Here is a 17,986-nt window from a genome sequence, read left to right on the forward strand (position 1 = left end):
TTGTTTGTTTTACTCTAAATATGCCCAGTCATGCCTTAAACTCACTCCTTCTGCTTTAAACCTGCTCATTTTGTACTTTTAAACACATTTGTTTCATCAAGCACTTTTATGTTAAACATTTCTTTAGTTTACAAACTTTTTGAGCTTTCCACTTGCCTGATAATGCGGTTTATGCCCTTGTAAATTCCTTTTCTTGTCTCTTTGCACCGAGCAAGTAATTTGTGTTGTTTTTTCATTACCTTTAATTGCTTCTGGTTATGTTCGCACTGTTTTCTGGTTTTACCTTCACTGTCACCTTTACATCTCGTGGCTCCATATGTTTTTGTCCTTTTCCATCCCAGTTTTGACACCCTGTCGCTTTCATGATGGTACATGAATAAACGAGTCTCCATGGGTTCTGTTTAAGCAGCTTTATTCTATACAAACACATTACTATAAAGCTTATTTGACTATGACTAAGTAACTTTTATATACAAACTTACCTTTTGTGATCATACATGCTTACACACTGGCTGCTTCTTCAAAGTGGCACTAGGGATTGCACATGTCTGGAATATATACATGCACGCACAGCCTTGCACACTTCCTTAAAGACATTGTGCACACAAGCTATGCTCTGATCTATAACACGCAACTGTAGATTTTTGTGGAGAAGTTACTGTAACAGTAAAGCATCACCCCCCACCCCCGCTGCCTCAGTTGCTGTTGTGATTTGTTTAGTTTATTACTGTTTTGACTGATGTTCTTCGTGTTTCACTATTGCAGTCATCCCATTTGAGTTATCTGCTTGCAGTAGCCCTCAGTCGGCCTGATTATCAGTGTCTTGGGTCCTGCGTCGGTTGCAGCCTCATCTTCCGTGACGTCAGGTAGTCAGGGGTATAAAGCATGCAGCCGACGCCATTACATCAGTCTTTCTTGCCTTGCGGTGCCCGAAGCAGAAGCAATTTGCAAGTGCCGGTCGGCCGACTCCTGAAATTTTCATTTTCAAGTTTCAGAATTGAAGTCTTCAACTAAAGCTAAGTACCCCGTTGGGGAAACTTTTTCTTGCTCTAAACTGATGTCAGTAAGTCAATAATTGTATTTCTTGTGGAAAGCAAGTACCTCACAAAGATTTTCATTCGTACTGTATTCCTTGCCTAGGCCTTGACCACGATGTACCTCGCTGTTGGTTTTGTGCCTTATTTAAGCAACGAACTATTCGTCTTCTGTTTATTTACGCTTCTAAATATTTTGGCACTTGGTTCAGTTATCCAGATATGTCTTCAGTAAGCCATCTGACTACCGGCATTCTGAAAAAAATGCAAAGATAAAGACAGAGACAGGCCACCTAGGTCCAAAGCTGCTGACGACACTTCTTCTAAGCCAGTTGCCAGTTCGCCGGTACTCAGTGAGGCACTTTCGCAGCCCCTGATATACCCACTACTTCAGATTCGCAGGCCACTACTGAGACCCATTTGGAGTCCGGTATGCCGCGAGATGCTTCAAAAGTGGAATCTGTGGATGTCTCTACCTTGGATGGGTCCTGAGCCACTCTGCAAGTACTGGCTTCTGAGGGTGTATTCAGGCCTACTGACTTGCATATTAAACCGATTCCATCTTCTTCTTCAAGGCCTAAAACTCGAATTATGCCTAGAAAATCAAAGCCCAGACCGCATGTTCCGGCCTCTATGCCTAAAAAACGATAAGAATGACTGAAGACCTTATTACTTTAATCATGGGAAGCCAACCTTCCCCCTCTAAGAGACCTAGGAATGAATTTGCTTATGATACGTCTGACCAGGATTCTGAAATGTCTGTTTCCTCTGAGAAGCAGGGTTTACCCTTATCTACCTATGAGGATTCTGATGCAGAGGACTCTATTCCCTCTGCTCCCCCCCAGAGGATTTCTCTTTTGGTAAAACCCTGCATACTCTTAGGGAGCACTTTTGCTGGGAAAGCCAGGATTACTCTGATTCTAAACAGAGGCTTAGGGATTTCTTACTCCTGCCCCAGTACAGGCCTTTAGCTTTCCCTCCTGTACTAGACATTGTTGATGCCTTTCCTGCATCTAGCTTGACCCCTGATTCTTTACCTCCTTCTCCCAGAAAACCTGATAGATACTGCAGGGTTCCTGACTCTCACAAGTTCCTTTTGAAAATCGTACTGTGGACCTGAGACCATTTCACAGGGACCCAAAGGCATCAAGGCTACTACTGCCAAAAATCCTACCCCTTCTGATAGAGACTCCAGGGTACTGGATAGATGGGGTAATAAAGTATACACTTCTGCAACTTTGGCCATTATGGCCTTAAACTACCAGTTTCATATGTTAAAGTATCAGCAGTATATCACTGGATTGCTTAAACAGAAATTATGTTGATTCATGACTGTGCTAAAAATAAGGATTTACAGGATTTAATGCATTCTGCTGAACAGGTTGGAAAGCATACTTTGCAATGTGGTTTTGATTCACTAGAGGCATCTTGCAGGGCTGCTGTCACTGGGTCTGTACTTAGAAGGCATGCTTGGCTTAAGGAGCAATCTTTGCCAGATCATGTTAAAACTAAATTGCTGGATGCTCCCTTAAATCAGGACTGCCTGTTTGGCAACAAAGCAGAAGTAGTTCTTAAAAGAGATGGAAGAAAAGGCTAAATCTATGCAAACTGTTAAATATTTCCTGCAAGTACAACCTCCAAGATTTAGTAGGCATTGGCCTTCTAAGAATTGGTCCTTTCCTGCCTTTTCCAGGCCTTCTCAGTCCAAACCCCAAACCAGCAGAACACCCAGGCTTCAGTCCCAGGGTATGCACTTGACTAAACAGTGGGGGGCTCCACTTCCAAATCAGGGAGTAGTACAACTCCACTCTGTGGTAAACCATCTCAATGATTTAACCTTAAAACTTTCAAGCACTTCTCAACTGGCTGCTCCTTTAGGGGGAAAGATTGCTCTGCAGGCAAAAAACTGGGAACTCATTACCCAGGACAAATGGGTTTTAAATATAGTTTCCCAAGGATACAGATTTCACTTCCATACATTACCAACCCCAAATGGTGGGCCGAATCTACCACCAAATCAGTGGGCAGAGGTTCAAAAGCAAGTACTCTCTCTCTTATGCATAAAGGCTATTCAAACTGTACCAGAAGAGGAAAAGGGACAAGATTTCTACTCAAGACTTTTCCTGGTAATCAGAAAAGACAACTCCTGGCATCCTGTCCCGGACCTTTGTATATTAAGCACCTTTTTGGTGATTCCAAAATTCAAGATGCTAACTCTTCACCAGTTACTTCCTATGCTAGGCAACGATGCCTGGTTGGCAACACTAGATTTAAAAGAAGCCTACCTGCACGTCCCAATCAGGGAATCTTGCAGAAGATACCTATGCTTCAAAGCAGGCTGCATGCACTATCAGATGTTCATCATGCATACAGCTGCAGTCATAACAGATGGGTTCTCCTGCAGTCAGGCAGGTCCTCGGTCGGCCGAATTCCAAAGTCTAGGTCCGGCGTCGGTTGTCGTCGCTTCTTCCCTGACGTCAGTGCGACAGGGGTATAAAGGAACCAGCCAACGCCATTTTCTTCAGTCTTTCTTGCCGCGCGGTGCCCGAAGCAGAAGCAGTTCGCAAGTGCCGGTTGGCCAGCTCCTGAGATTACGAAAATTTGGAAACCGAAGTCTTCTTAAAAGCTAAGTACCCCGTTGGGGAAACTTTTCTTGCCTCAGACCGATGTCAGACAAAGTTAATAATTGTATTTCTTGTGGGAAGCAAATACCGCATAAGGATTTCCATTCCCTCTGTATACCTTGTTTAGGCCCAGACCACGACGTCTCGGTCTGTCGCTTTTGTGCTACATTCAACAAATGCACTATTAAGCGTCGGGCGGAGTTCGCCCAGCATTATTTTGGAAAAGCATTTAACTATACTATGTCATCGGATACTCCAACTCCAGTTTTGTCTAAAAAACGCAAAGACAAGGACCGACACATGAGGTCCGCGGCCTCTACAGACACCACGCCAAAGCCGACTACACGTGGTCCGGTTCTCAGCGAGGCGCCTACGCAGCCCCTGACTACCAACGACACTTCTTTGATGATGTCTCCTGTGTCCGAGGTCGCAGGCTCCTCGGCCCACACCCCGACTACAGATACCGAAGCCACTCTTGGCGTTGAAACTCAGAATGTGGACAGATCCACCTCCACTCAAGGTGTCTTCAGACCTTCCTCTTCTTTCTCCATCAAGGCTTTCACAAAGTCTAAAGCAACCATGCACTCTAAGAGACCAGCTACACAGGGCCCATCCCCAGGCCCCATGCCTAAGAAACAGATGCTTAAAATGGCTGAGGATTTAATTACTCTTATCAGAGGTTCGCAGCCCCCACCGGACAAAAGGCCCAGAGTGGAGGAAGATTCCCCCTCCTCTGATCAGGGCTCCATTATTTCAGAGCACTCTGATGATCAGGAACATTCTTACTCCCCTTTTGAAGACTCTGATGCGGAGGAGTCCATCCCTTCTGTATCCCCCCCTGAGGATTACTCATTTGGGGAAACTTTGCATACCTTAAAGGGAACACTTCCACTGAGAAGGCCAAGATTATTCAGATTCCAAGAAAAGGCTCGGGGAATTTCTATTGCTACCTCAGCACAGGCCTCTGGCTATACCTCCTGTCTTGGACATCCTAGATGATGTTTACTCGGAGGCCTGCCTTAACCCGGACTCTCTACCTCCAGCTCCAGTTAAGCCTTACAGGTACTACAGGGTTCCTGACTCACACCAATTTCTATACAAAAGCCATGCTGCTGACCCAGAAACCATCTCACAGGGCCCCAAGGGAGTTAAGGCCTCCATTGCTAAAAATCCATTGCCTTCCGAGAGAGATTCCAGATCCTTAGAAAGGTAGGGAAAAAAGGTATATACCTCGGCTACCTTATCCATGAGGGCCTTAAACTGTCAGTTTCATATGCTAAAATACCAACAGTTTTTGTTATCACAATTGAAAAGTAAAATGTCACAACCTGAACAACCAGACTTGAAGGAGTTGCAGGATTTGATGCATAGTGCAAAACAAGTGGGTAAGCATACCTTACAATGTGGTTTTGATGCTCTAGAGGCCTCATGTAGAGCTGCTGTTACAGGATCAGTCATACGTAGGCATGCCTGGCTCAAGGAACAAGCCTTGCCTGATCATGTCAAAGCTAAATTACTAGACACCCCTCTTCAAAAAGATGTACTTTTTGGAGCTAATGCTGAGGAGGTATTAAGGAAAATGGAGGAAAAGGCTAAATCAATGCAAACTGTGAAAGAATTTCTACAGGTTCAACCCCCACGTTTTAGTAGAAATTGGCCTTCCAAAAACTGGTCCTTTCCTGCCACAGACTGACCCCAAAGAGGCAGATACAGGTGCACGAGGGGCAGAGGACAATCCCAAGGATCGTTTAGAGGCAGACAATGGCAAGCTCCTACACAAAAAGGTGGTGAGGACAACTCGCAATCTTTCAGAAAGCAAACCCAATGACTTTTCCCTTTGCATGCCAACCAGGTCTCAAATGGCAGCCCCCTTAGGAGGAAAGCTGTCATTATTTTCAAAAAATTGGCATATTGTCACAAAGGACAAATGGATCCTGGACATTATAAACAGAGGCTACAAATTCCATTTTCACACCCTTCCAAAAATGAGAGGCATGCCAAACCTGCCACACAATCAAAGGGCAGAGGCACAAAGGCAAATTACAGAGCTCATAAACATGAAAGCTATTCAAGAGGTACCTACGCACGAACAAGGTCAAGGTTTTTATTCCAGGCTATTTCTGGTGCCAAGAAAGGGAAAGGATTGGAGACCTATTTTGGACCTATCCATCCTAAACACATTTCTACTCGTACCAAAATTCAAGATGCTCACTCTACAGCAACTTCTTCCCATGCTGGGCAAGGAGTCTTGGCTGGTAACATTGGACCTCAAAGAGGCATACCTGCATGTCCCAATCAGACAAAATTGCAGAAGGTACCTCAGATTTCTTGCAGGTTCAACCCATTATCAATTCTCTGCATTGCCCTTTGGCTTATCTACTGCGCCCAGAGTATTCACGGAATGCCTGACATCAGTAATTGCCTACTGCAGACTTCAAGGGATACAAATATACCCCTATTTGGACGACTGCCTGATCCAAGCGGACAGCAAGCACATTCTTCTGAAACATCTGGCTTATGTAATAATGTTATTGAACTCTCTGGGATACACAGTCAACAAAAAGAAATCAAGGCTGATACCCTCTCGGAAAATAATTTTCCTGGGTGCCAATTTGGACACAAACACCCAGATGGCCTACCTCACGCCAGAGAAGCAGGGGCAACTAATTCAATACTTCAGAACACTAGCAAATTACGCCAGGCTGACTGCAAGGAAAATCCTGCAGGCTGTGGGATTCATGGCATCTTGCATCTTACTAATCCCATGTACAAGGCTGCATATGAGGAAACTACAATGGTACCTGAAAAACATATGGTCTCAACGCAGCCACAGTTTGGAAACAATAATACCACTAATTCCATGTCTGCAAAAGGAATTTCTGTGGTGGGCTCAAGCATGCCAAACAAACACAGGTCTTCCATTCAGCAAGCCTCAAGCAAATCAAGTCATCACAACAGACGCCTCGGACTACACCTGGTGGGCGCACATGACAGATCGGTGCATTCAGGGCAAATGGTCCCAAAAAGAAAAGCACTTCCACATCAATCAAAAAGAAATGCTAGCAGTGATAAATGCTATTATAGCTTTCAAGGACCTTCTACAACCAGGTCAACTATTGATAAGAACGGACAACACCACAGTTATGTGGTACATAACAAACAGGGAGGAACACATTCTTACCCCCTATGCAGACTGGCTATGTCACTTTGGAACATGGCCATGGACTTACAAATGGAACTACAAGCACAGTACTTGCCAGGCAAGGAAAACACGCTGGCAGACAACCTAAGCAGGAATATGACAGATCCACACGAATGGAAATTGCATCCAAAAGTTTTTACAGAAATAATCCAAGAATGGGGAAGGCCAGACATAGATCTCTTTGCCTCCCACAAAAAATCATCAATTGACAAAATTCTGCTCAAGGATCATCCATCCAAAGGCCTGGAGAGTGGACGCTCTCTCTTTCAGTTGGACATCAATGACAGTTTATGCCTTCCCACTTCTTCCTCTGCTGCCCAAAGTTCTATTGAAGACCAGAGCAGACAGACCAAAGATGATTCTCATTGCTCCGGACTGGCCAAGGCAACACTGGTACTCACTCCTGAGGAGCCTGACGCATTCCCCACCATGGACCCTGCCTCTAATGCCTCTTCTTCTGACTCAGCACAGCTTCAAAACTCTTCACAGCCAGCTAAAAACACTCAATCTAGCCGCATGGAAGATTCCTTAGCATCACAACAGGCCCTACTCTCCAAGGAGGTGCAGGATGTCATTTTGGAGGCCAGAAGGCCATCAACTAGAAAAGCTTACTCCAAAATGGAAACGTTTTGTGTCTGGAATGAGAAAAGGGCCAGGATCCTGGAAAACTGAATTTACCTCAAATACTACAATATTTGACTGAACTGCTAAGCAGTGGACTTTCTTTCTCTTCCATCAAAATCCATGCCTCAGCCATTTCTGCAGAATACAACACTGATCCACCTTTATTCTCTCACCCTCTCTTAAGACAGTTCCTCAGAGGGGCTAAGAATTTAAGACCTCCAAGGAAACAACCAATACCTGCTTGGGATCTTAATTTCATTCTGGAAAAACTGACCTTGCCTCCCTTTGAGCCAGCTGCCTCATCAGATTTGCAATATTTGTCCTGGAAAACAACTTTCCTTCTGGCTATCACCTCAGCTCGTAGAGTTTCAGAACTACAGGCTCTCATGGCTGTCCAGCCTTTTGTCATCTTCCATCAGGACAGAGTTTCCTTACGAACCAACCCGTCCTTTATGCCTAAAGTGGTATCCAGGGTAGCTTTAAATCAGGCCATACATTTACCTACCTTTTATCCTAATCCTCAAAACAAAGGGGAGAGATTACTACATTCCTTGGACATCCACAGACAACTGCATTATTATTTGGACAGAACTAAGCCTTTCAGAAAATCAGAACAGCTCTTTGTGGCCTATGTGGTAGGAGCTCAAGGAAAGCCAATTTCCAAACAGACAATCTCAAAATGGATAGCCCACTGCATACGCTTTTGCTATTCCTTTCATGGCAAAACTGTACCTACAGGCATTAGAACTCATTCCACCAGGGCCACAGCCACCTCTGCAGCCTTTCTCAGAGGAGTTCCTACCAAGGATATTTTGGAAGCAGCCACTTGGAGTTCTGTGCATACCTTCTCCAAGCACTACAACCTACCATTCTACTCCAAATCTAGAGCAGGCTTTGCCACTGCAGTCTTGCAGGGCATTTTGGCTCCTCCTAGTTCCACCTAGTGCCTACCACCCCTTTCTTAACTTTGGGTTTCTACCCATCTGTTATGACTGCAGCTGTATGCACGATGAACATAGTACAGTTTTGTACCTACCATAAATGTAGATGTTAGAGTGCTAATACAGCTGCAGTCCAGGTTTCCCTCCCTCCTTCCCCTCTTGGGACAGGCCTATAGGCTAACACATCCTCATACAACCTGATTGGGGTATTCATTTATGATGTATTTGCTTGCAACTACTGTATTTTGATTATATTGCACTGCATTATTACACAAATTTATGTATTGCCTTCCTTCTGGGGGCACCTGACATCTGGGGCAAGAAAAACTGAAGAAAATGGCGTCGGCTGGTTCCTTTATACCCCTGTTGCACTGACGTCAGGGAAGAAGCGACGACAACCGACGCCGGACCTAGACTTCGGAATTCGGCCGACCAAGGACCCGCCCGACGGCAGGAGAACCCATCTGTTATGACTGCAGCTGTATTAGCACTCGAACATCTACATTTATGGTAGGTACAAAACTGTACTTTCTCTGCACTGCCCTTTGGCTTATCCACTGTGACCAGGGTATTCACAAAGTGTCTAGCTCCAGTCATTGCATTTTGCAGGCAAAGAAATATTCAAATTTTTTATTTTTTGTATTTTTTCTATTTTTGGTTTGAATTAAATGTATGTTTGTGTGCTAACTTGGTTTATTTCATTTTATTTTAAATATTCAAATATACCCATTCCTGGACGATTGTCTAATTTAGGCAGAAAGCCAGGACATACATTTGAATCATCTGGCATTTGTACAAAACATGCTAACTTGTCTGGGGTACACCATAAAAGAAAATAAATCACATCTGGTGCCCTGTCAACAAATTATATTCCTGGGAGCAAGCTTGAACACAACTTCCCAGATGGCTTTCCTCATGCCAGAGAAAGAAATTCATGTGACAACTTAGTTCAAACTAATGGCCACAAAAACCATGCTATCTGCAAGGCAAATACTGCAAGCCTTGAGATTCATGGCCTCCTGCATTCTTCTAATTCCATATGCAAGACTGCATATGTGGAAACTACAATGGTGTCTAAAAAGCCTATGGTGTCAACTTTCTCAGGCTCTAGAAGCAATGATTCCTGTCATACCTTGCCTACAGCTAGAGTTCCTTTGGTAAGCAGAGGCCTGCCACCAAAACAAGAGACTTCACTCTACCCCCTGCCACCCAAACCCTAACAACAGACGCATCAGACTATGCATGGGGGGGCTCACCTGGCAGGGAAGTGCATTCAGGGCAAATGGAACTCAAGTCAAATGCACCTGCATATCAATCAAAATTAAATGTTAGCTGTACAGAATGCTCTGACAGCCTTCAAGGACCACATTCTTCCAGGACAATTAATGGTAAGGACGGACAACACCACTGTTATGTGGTACATAAACAAGCAGGGGGGTACCCATTTTTACCCCTTCTGCAGACTAGCCATAGCTCTATGGAACACAGCCTTGAGCTACCAAGTGCATCTACAGGCTCAATTCCTGCCAGGAAAACTAAATACACTGGCAGACGAACTCAGCAGAAATCTCATGGACCCACACGAGTGGAAACTGGAACCAAAGGTTTTCAACATGTTGATAAACAAATGGAGGTGCCCAGATATAGACATGTTTGTCTCCCCCTGAACTAGCAATTGGACAAATTCTGCACAAGGACTCTCCACAAACAAGCTTGGAAAGTGGATGCTCTGTCCTTCATCTGGAAAAATCTATTAGTTTATGCCTTTCCTCCTCTGCCTCTTCTCTCCATTGTACTAGTAAAGATCAACTAGGTCAAATGAAGGATGATACTGATTGCACCAGACTGGCCATGCCAACACTGGTACCCCCTCTTGCCCAGTTTGTCACTGCTGGCTCCATGACACCTGCCTCAGACCCCTACCCTGCTGTCACCACAGGGGAGCCAGATTCTGCACCCTCATCTTCAGACCCTGACCCTGGCAGCCTGGCCAATTTTCTAATCTCTCCATTACCATCCCTCAGCAAACATCTCTCCATTACCATCCCTCAGTGTTGGATGTCATTTTGGAAGCTAGGAGGCCTAGTACTAGAAAATCTTATGCTGTATAATGGAAAAGATTCTGTGCCTGGAACCAAACTCAAGGGATGGGCATAGCAGCACCCAATTTGCCTCAGATTCTTCAATACCTAACTGAGATGCTTCACAAGGGCCTTTCTTTTTTCCTCTATCAGAATTTACTCCTCAGCCATTTCAGCTCATTGCAACACAGAACCACCCCTCTTTTCTCATCCACTGCTCAAGCAGTCCCTCAGAGGGGCCAAAAACTTAAGAACACCCAGGAGAACCCCAACTCCAGCCTGGGACCTTAACTTTGTATTGGAAAAACTCACTCTTCCTCCTTTTGAGCCAGCTGCAACTGCAGAGTTAAAATTTCTTTCTTGGAAAACAGCCTTCCTTTTAGCAATTACTTCAGCAAGAAGGGTATCTGAACTACAGGCCCTAATGGCAGTGGAGCCTTACATCACATTTCATGCGGACAGGGTTTCCCTCAGAACAATCCCTCCTTCATGCCCAAGGTGGTATCCAGTGTGGCTCTTAATCAGTCCATTCATTTGCCAACCTTCTCTAATCCACAGAACAAAGGGGAAAGGATAATGCACTCCTTAGATGTGCACAGACAACTTAGATTTTATTTGCACAGGACCAAACCTCAAAGGAAATCTGAACAATTGCTAGTGGCTTTTGCTGCAGAGGCAGAGGGGAAGGCTAGTTCAAAGTGAACTATTTCTAAATGGATAAGACCATTGCATTAATTTCTCCTATAAGCACCATGGAAAACCTATCTCACAGGGGATTAGACCTCATTCAAACAGGGCTGCATCTACATCTACAGCCTTTCTCAGAGGTGTACCTACCAGGGACATCCTCGAAGCTGCTATCTGGAGTTCTGTACATACTTTCACCAAGCATTGCCATTTACTAGTTTTTCTTTAAATCCAGAGCCGGCTTCGCCACTGCAGTTTTGCAGGGCCTTATAGTTGGTCCTAAGGCTATCTAAATGCCTCCTCCCATCCTTAGCTTTGGGAATCTACCCAAATGTGATGACTGCAACAGTGAAACACGATGAACATAGTATGGTTGTGTACACTTACCATAAATGTAGATGTTCGAGTGTATTCACTGTTGCAGTCCTGGTTACCCTCCCTCCAGCCCCCTGACTTCTTTTGTCTATACCTTTACTCTCCTTTACTATGCTTAAAAGCTTCCTGGTGTATTTGCTTTTTTTTTTTGGATGTGTAACCTTGTTTGTGTGTGTGTGTGTGTGTGTGTGTAGATATATATATATATATATATATATATATATATATATATATATATATATATATTTAATTGCTTCCCAATCTGGGGCAAGAAAAACTGATGTTTTAGTGTCGGCTGCATGCTTTATACCCCTGACTACCTGACGTCATGGAACCGACACAGGACCCAAAACTTTCATAATCAGGCCGACTGAGGGCTACTGCAAGCAGATAACCCCAAATGTGATGACTGCAGCAGTGAATACACTTTAACATCTACATTTATGGTAAGTGTACACAACTCTACTTTACTGTTATAGTTAGCTTGTATAATTAGCTTGTAGACACACTAATAGGCCCGTGTTTCACAGGCACACTTCTCCTTAAAGAGGATTTTGTCTTGAATAACTGAAGAGGGCAAATGTTGATTTATGTGACTGCATTACATCACCTTCATCTGTGCATTCACTGACACCAAACCAGCATTAGTCTTTACCAGAAAGAAAACGGCTGTAGAAGAAATGGGTAAACTAATGCAGCTCAACTAACAAGTAAAACCATATGTTATGATTTCTTCTTATAGTAACCTGTCTTCAAAGATGAGCATGTCACACACAACTTTACTTTGCTGACACAGTCTTGGTCCTTCTAATCAAAAAAGGGCTGTACAGGTAGTATGAATAAAAGAATAAGGGGATGGGATTTTACTCTTCTGTCTTCATCATCATGTAGTTCACTTTTGAACTCATTTTATGCATCAAATCAACTTACTTTCCTCAGTGCTGCCCCTTGGTATGCCAATTTCACTGTTGACAAAAAAGTGAGGAGGAAATTTGTCCATGGATATCTCTGTTAGGGGAGTTTGTAGTGGGATACTGCCAATTAATATTGGTGGTTTTTACTGTTCTAACCTGTTACCCATTATTTCCTTTTAAGGGCTGTTTTGTCATACATTATTACATAACTTGTTTTTCCTTTCCTGAATGTGTTTATTTTCTGATAGCTGCCATTTTGTTTAAAAAAAAACAGAACTGGAATGAAATGTTTATTCATTGAGAATGGTGTACATTGGCTTTTGTGAAGGACTTGGGAATGTTTTGGGGTTTTGTAAGACAGAACTTTTAAAATCCCCAAACTGATAATCCTTTTCCCTTTATTCCTAGGGTCAGGCACAGGAGTGTTTGCTAGAAAAGTCCATGTTGGACAACAGGAAGAGTTTTCTTGTAGCCAGGATCAGTGCCCAGGCAAGTGTATTATAATTTATTCTTGTTTGCTTACATTGTTGTTTCTCCTATTTTTTTTTTTTGCTTACCCAAAGTAGTCCAAATGACATGCCATATCTGGGGTACATTGTAACATTTTGGTTCTTTGTTAAATAGCACAGCCCATTAGGCCATAGCCTGTTGCAGTTTGCTCATACTTTCTTAGAGTAAATTGAAAACAGTGCGGATAAATAGTTGAGGCACCTAAAATTGTTGAAGTCTGGCACTGTGAATGAATGTCCACCTATCGCTAATTCCTAAGCATTTTGAAGGATACTGAAGTACTGGTTTAATCAGTGTGTTTGCCCATCTACTGTTATAGTAGATAATGTTCATTCAACTATACAGTCTGGACAAAAACCCCAGTCACAGTAAATTTTCATTGGATGAGTCCAAGTGGTTTGAAAATGTATAGTTGGGTGGTGTCTGATGCAAAAAAATAAAACTGATAGCATGCGTATATTCATTTGTAACAGCAACTGCTATTAGCCTCCCATAATATTGATAATGCAGTTTCATAACTTGTAAATCGAACATTGTTTTTTTTTTTTTTTTTGTTTGTTTGTTTTTAAAGGAAGTGTTGCAGTGAAGTTTAAGCATGCTCATTATTGCATGGAGTTTCAAGACAAAATTGAATTAATCGAGATTGTATAGTCATCCTGAAGCTGAGAGGAGCCCCCTAAATGGAGAATGTTACATTATTAAAGACATGTGTTTGCCAAATATAAAAGTAAAGTGGTCATTACTGCATATCCCCTTCCTTATCAGCATTGCAGTATTCTTTACTCTTGGGGATATTCTGCCAATGATAGCCTAATGTCTGGTCAGCATACCAAAGCCTTTATACCTTCCAGGTGTACATCAGATGCATGTCCTGTGTACAAGGCATAAAGTACATATGTGATGTACAGATGCTTAATCCTCATTACTTCTTTGCCACCGGTCCAAGTGTTTCCTCAGAATTTGGTCTGAACATTATTCACCGAACTGGTTCATCTGTCAAGGCTTCTAATGAAAAGTGCCAGTTGGGGTTCTTTCTAGTCTTTTTTCTTCCATGTAGTTTGTTTTCATGTCATTCAGGAAAAGAAAAAGTGAGTGTGGGAAGCAGATTCTCATAAAAATAGATACAATAAGTGTTTTTTTGTTTTGGTGCTACACACAAACCGTACTTGGTGTGAGATTTGTCAGGAAGTTTTCCCTAAGACACAATGCTGCTGTCTGTAATCCCTCACTGGAAAACCAGTGTCTGAAGCTTTTGGCTCAGGCTGCCGTGGCTGGTTCCACCTGGCCTGAAGTTCAGCTGCCACTTAAGAAAAGCTAAATAGGCAAGTACTGATCCTGCTACTGTCCAGCCTCCAACTTACTTCTCCCTGTGGTCGGATGAAAAACCTGAGGACTGTCTGGTGCCAGTGCCAGCTCCCTCTGCCATGACCCAATTGAAGATTAAGATAGAGGTGTCCACCAGCATATCTGCTGATAATGGGCATATGTCTGGTAAAGATGTTGACAACCAGCCACAGCTAATTATAACCAAGGGGGCCTAGGGGCATTCCAGAATATTAGTAAGGGAAGAGGTGCCTGGTACCCTCATTGAATCTAGGCAGGGGTCTGAACCTCCTAGTGTTGTTAAAGCAGATGTTCCTTTAAAAAAGAAACAGAAACCCAAACGTGGCTTCGGTGGGAAAATATCCTCACAAACAGTGGCAGGGCTTTACTTAATGCCCACTGTGGCCCTGAAACCCCCACAAGGGTTGTCTGTCCCTGCTTCTGCTCCCTGGTCTTCCACCCCTAATAGGAGAAGTGAGACTGTTCCCAGATTTCTGAGGTTCAAAAAAGATATTATGAACTCTTGCAAATGTACTCAGCCAGACTTTCTGCAGTCCCTCCTGATGTTCATCGTGTTACCCTGCTGCAGCCATCACACTTGGGTTATCCTGCCGTCAGGCGGTCCCGCAGTCGGCCCGAATTCCAAAGTCTTGGTCCGGCGTCGGTTGCTGTCGCTTCTTCCCTGACGTCAGTGCACCAGGGGTATATAAGAGGCATCCGACGCCATTTTCCCCAGTCTTTCTTGCCGCGCGGTGCCTGAAGCAGAAGCAGTTCGCAAGTGCCAGTCGGCCGACACCTGAGATTTTCGATTCGAATTTCAGTCCGAAGTCTTCAATAAAGCTAAGTACCCCGTTGGGGAACCTTTTCTTACTTCAGTCCGATGTCAGAAAAAGTTAACAATTGCATTTCTTGTGGGAAGCAAATACCTCATAAGGACTTCCATTCCTATTGTATTCCTTGCCCTAGGCCCAGACCACGACGTCACAGGTTGTCGGTTTTGTGCTAGGTTTAATAAACAAACTATCAAACACCGTTTTGACTTCGCACAACATTACTTTGGTAGGAAATTTATTTATATCATGCCTTCGGAACAGCCGACGACCGGCATACATAAAAAATGCAAGGATAAGGACAGGCAGCCTAGGAACAAGCCAGACTCTGAGTCCTCTGCTGGGCCTGTCGTCGGTTTTCTGGTTTTCAGTGAGGCACCTACGCAGCCCCTGATGACCGCAGAACTGGAACCCCAGACAGCTGTGGATTCTCAAGCGGAGTCTACTAGGCCGACGCAGCCATCTTCCGACACCGGAGCAGAAGTAGACCCCGGTGCAGTGGAAACACCTTCGGTTGCAGAAGGTGTCTTCATACCGACTACACTCACCATTAAATCTTATGCTAAGCTTAAAACTCCTTTAAAACCTAAGAAGACTGTACATCAGTCTACAGTTCAAGGCCCCATGCCTAAGAAACAGATGCTTAAGATGGCTGAAGATTTGATTGCCCTAATCAGGGGTTCCCATCCCCCTCCTGATAAAAGACCAAGACAAGAGGAGGATTATGCTTCCTCTGACCAGGTTTCAATTTCCTCAGATTCTTCTGAGGAACAGGATTACACTTTTCCACCTTATGAAGACTCTGATGCTGACGACTCTATTCCCTCAGCATCTCCCCCTGAAGATTACTCCTTTGGAGAAACTTTACATACCATGAGGGAACATTTCCACTGGGAAGGCCAGGACTACTCTGATTCTAAGAAAAGGCTCTGAGAGTTCCTTTTACTACCCCAACACAGACCTCTTGCTATCCCTCCAGTTTTAGATATTGTGGATAATGTCTACTTGGAGTCTAGTTTAAATTCAGACTCTCTACCTCCTGCTCCAGCCAAACAAGACAGATACTACAGAGTACCTGACTCACACAAATTCCTTTATAAAAGCCCTGTGGCTGACCCAGAAACAATTTCCCAGGGTCCTAAGGGAGCTAAAGCTTCTGTGGCTAAAAATCCTGTGCCCTCTGAAAGGGATTCCAGAGCCCTAGATAGATGGGGAAAGAAAATATACACCTCAGCAACTCTGGCTATGAGAGCATTAAATTGTCAGTTTCACATGCTGAAATATCAGCAATTCCTAATGTCTCAATTAAAACAAAAAATGAGCACACATACTGAACAGTCTGAATTCAAGGAAATGCGGGATCTGTTGCATGCAGCTGAACAGGTGGGCAAACATACTTTACAATGCGGATTTGATTCATTGGGAGCTTCCTGCAGAGCAGCTGTTACTGGCTCTGCCATATGTAGACATGCTTGGTTAAAAGAACAAACACTTCCTGATTATGTTAAAGCAAAATTATTGGATGCACCTTTACAGCAGGATGTATTATTTGGTGTCAAAGCAGAAGAGGTTTTAAAGAAAATGGAGGATAAGGCAAAGTCTATGCAAACGGTCAAGGATTTTTTGCAGTTACAACCCCCTCGTTTCAGCAGAAATTGGCCAACAAAAAACTGGTCCTTTCCAGCTTCTGACAGATCACAGAGGGGCAAATACAGACGCCCAAGGGGCAGAGGTCAGTCACAAGGCCCTTATAAACCTCGCCAATTGGGTACTGCTACCCAGAAAGGAGGAGAAGACAGGCCCCAAACTAGCAGAAGACAAACACAATGACTCAATCCTCAAACTACCTAGCAAATCTCTCCTGGCAGCTCCCTTGGGAGGAAAATTAGCATTTTTTGCAGACAACTGGCATATCATCACAAAAGACAAATGGGTCCTAAACATTGTCTCTAAGGGATACAGATTCCACTTTCATACCTTACCAAGGATAAAAGGAATGCCAAACCTGCCACCAAATCAATGGGCAGAGGCACAAAAACAAATTACAGCTCTCATGGACATGAGAGCCATTCAACAGGTACCTACACAGGAGCAAGGACAAGGATTTTACTCAAGACTCTTTCTAGTCCCAAGAAAGGACAAAGTATGGAGACCCATTCTGGATCTTTCAGTTCTGAATACCTATCTGCAAGTACCAAAATTCAAGATGCTAACACTACAGCAGCTTCTTCCCATGCTGGGCAAGAATGCTTGGCTAGTAACGTTGGACCTCAAGGAGGCATACCTGCATGTCCCTATCAGACAAAATTGCAGAAGATACCTCCGCTTCATTGCAGGTTCAACGCATTATCAATTCTCTACACTGCCCTTTGGCTTATCTGCTGTGCCCAGGGTCTTCACAAAATGCCTGGCACCAGTAATTGCATACTGCAGACAAAGAGGAATTCAAATATACCCATACCTGGACGACTGCCTTATTCAAGCAGAAAGCAAGGACATTCTTTTAAATCATCTGGCATTTGTCAAACACCTTCTAAGTTGCCTAGGGTGCACAGTAAACAAAAAGAAATCAAAACTAGTGCCCTCACAAAACATAATATTCCTGGGTGCCAGCTTGAATACAACGGCCCAGATGACTTATCTCATGCCAGACAAGCAACAACAGCTGACTCAATATTTAAAAATAATGGCAACAAAGACCCAACTCCCTTCAAAAAAAATTCTGCAGGCCTTGGGATTCATGGCATCTTGCATACTACTAATACCATTTGCAAAACTACATATGAGGAAATTACAATGGTACCTGAAAAGCATATGGACTCAGCACAGCCACAGCTTGGA

The 17,986-nt window shown here is 43.7% G+C and overlaps 1 protein-coding gene across 1 annotated transcript in view; it reads left to right on the plus strand.

Annotated features, from left to right (window-relative positions):
* Nucleotides 1–17,986, plus strand: part of PTPN23 (protein tyrosine phosphatase non-receptor type 23) — a 1,983,393-nt gene that overhangs the window by 651,833 nt on the left and 1,313,574 nt on the right. The window contains exon 7 of the mRNA XM_044066015.1: nucleotides 12,891–12,971. Coding sequence (XP_043921950.1) covers nucleotides 12,891–12,971 — 81 coding nt within the window. The remainder of the gene's footprint in view (nucleotides 1–12,890; nucleotides 12,972–17,986) is intronic.

The sequence above is a fragment of the Protopterus annectens genome, chromosome 3.part0 (assembly GCF_019279795.1).
Source record: "Protopterus annectens isolate FY-2018-M chromosome 3.part0, PAN1.0, whole genome shotgun sequence".
Classification (NCBI taxonomy): Eukaryota; Metazoa; Chordata; order Ceratodontiformes; family Protopteridae; genus Protopterus; species Protopterus annectens.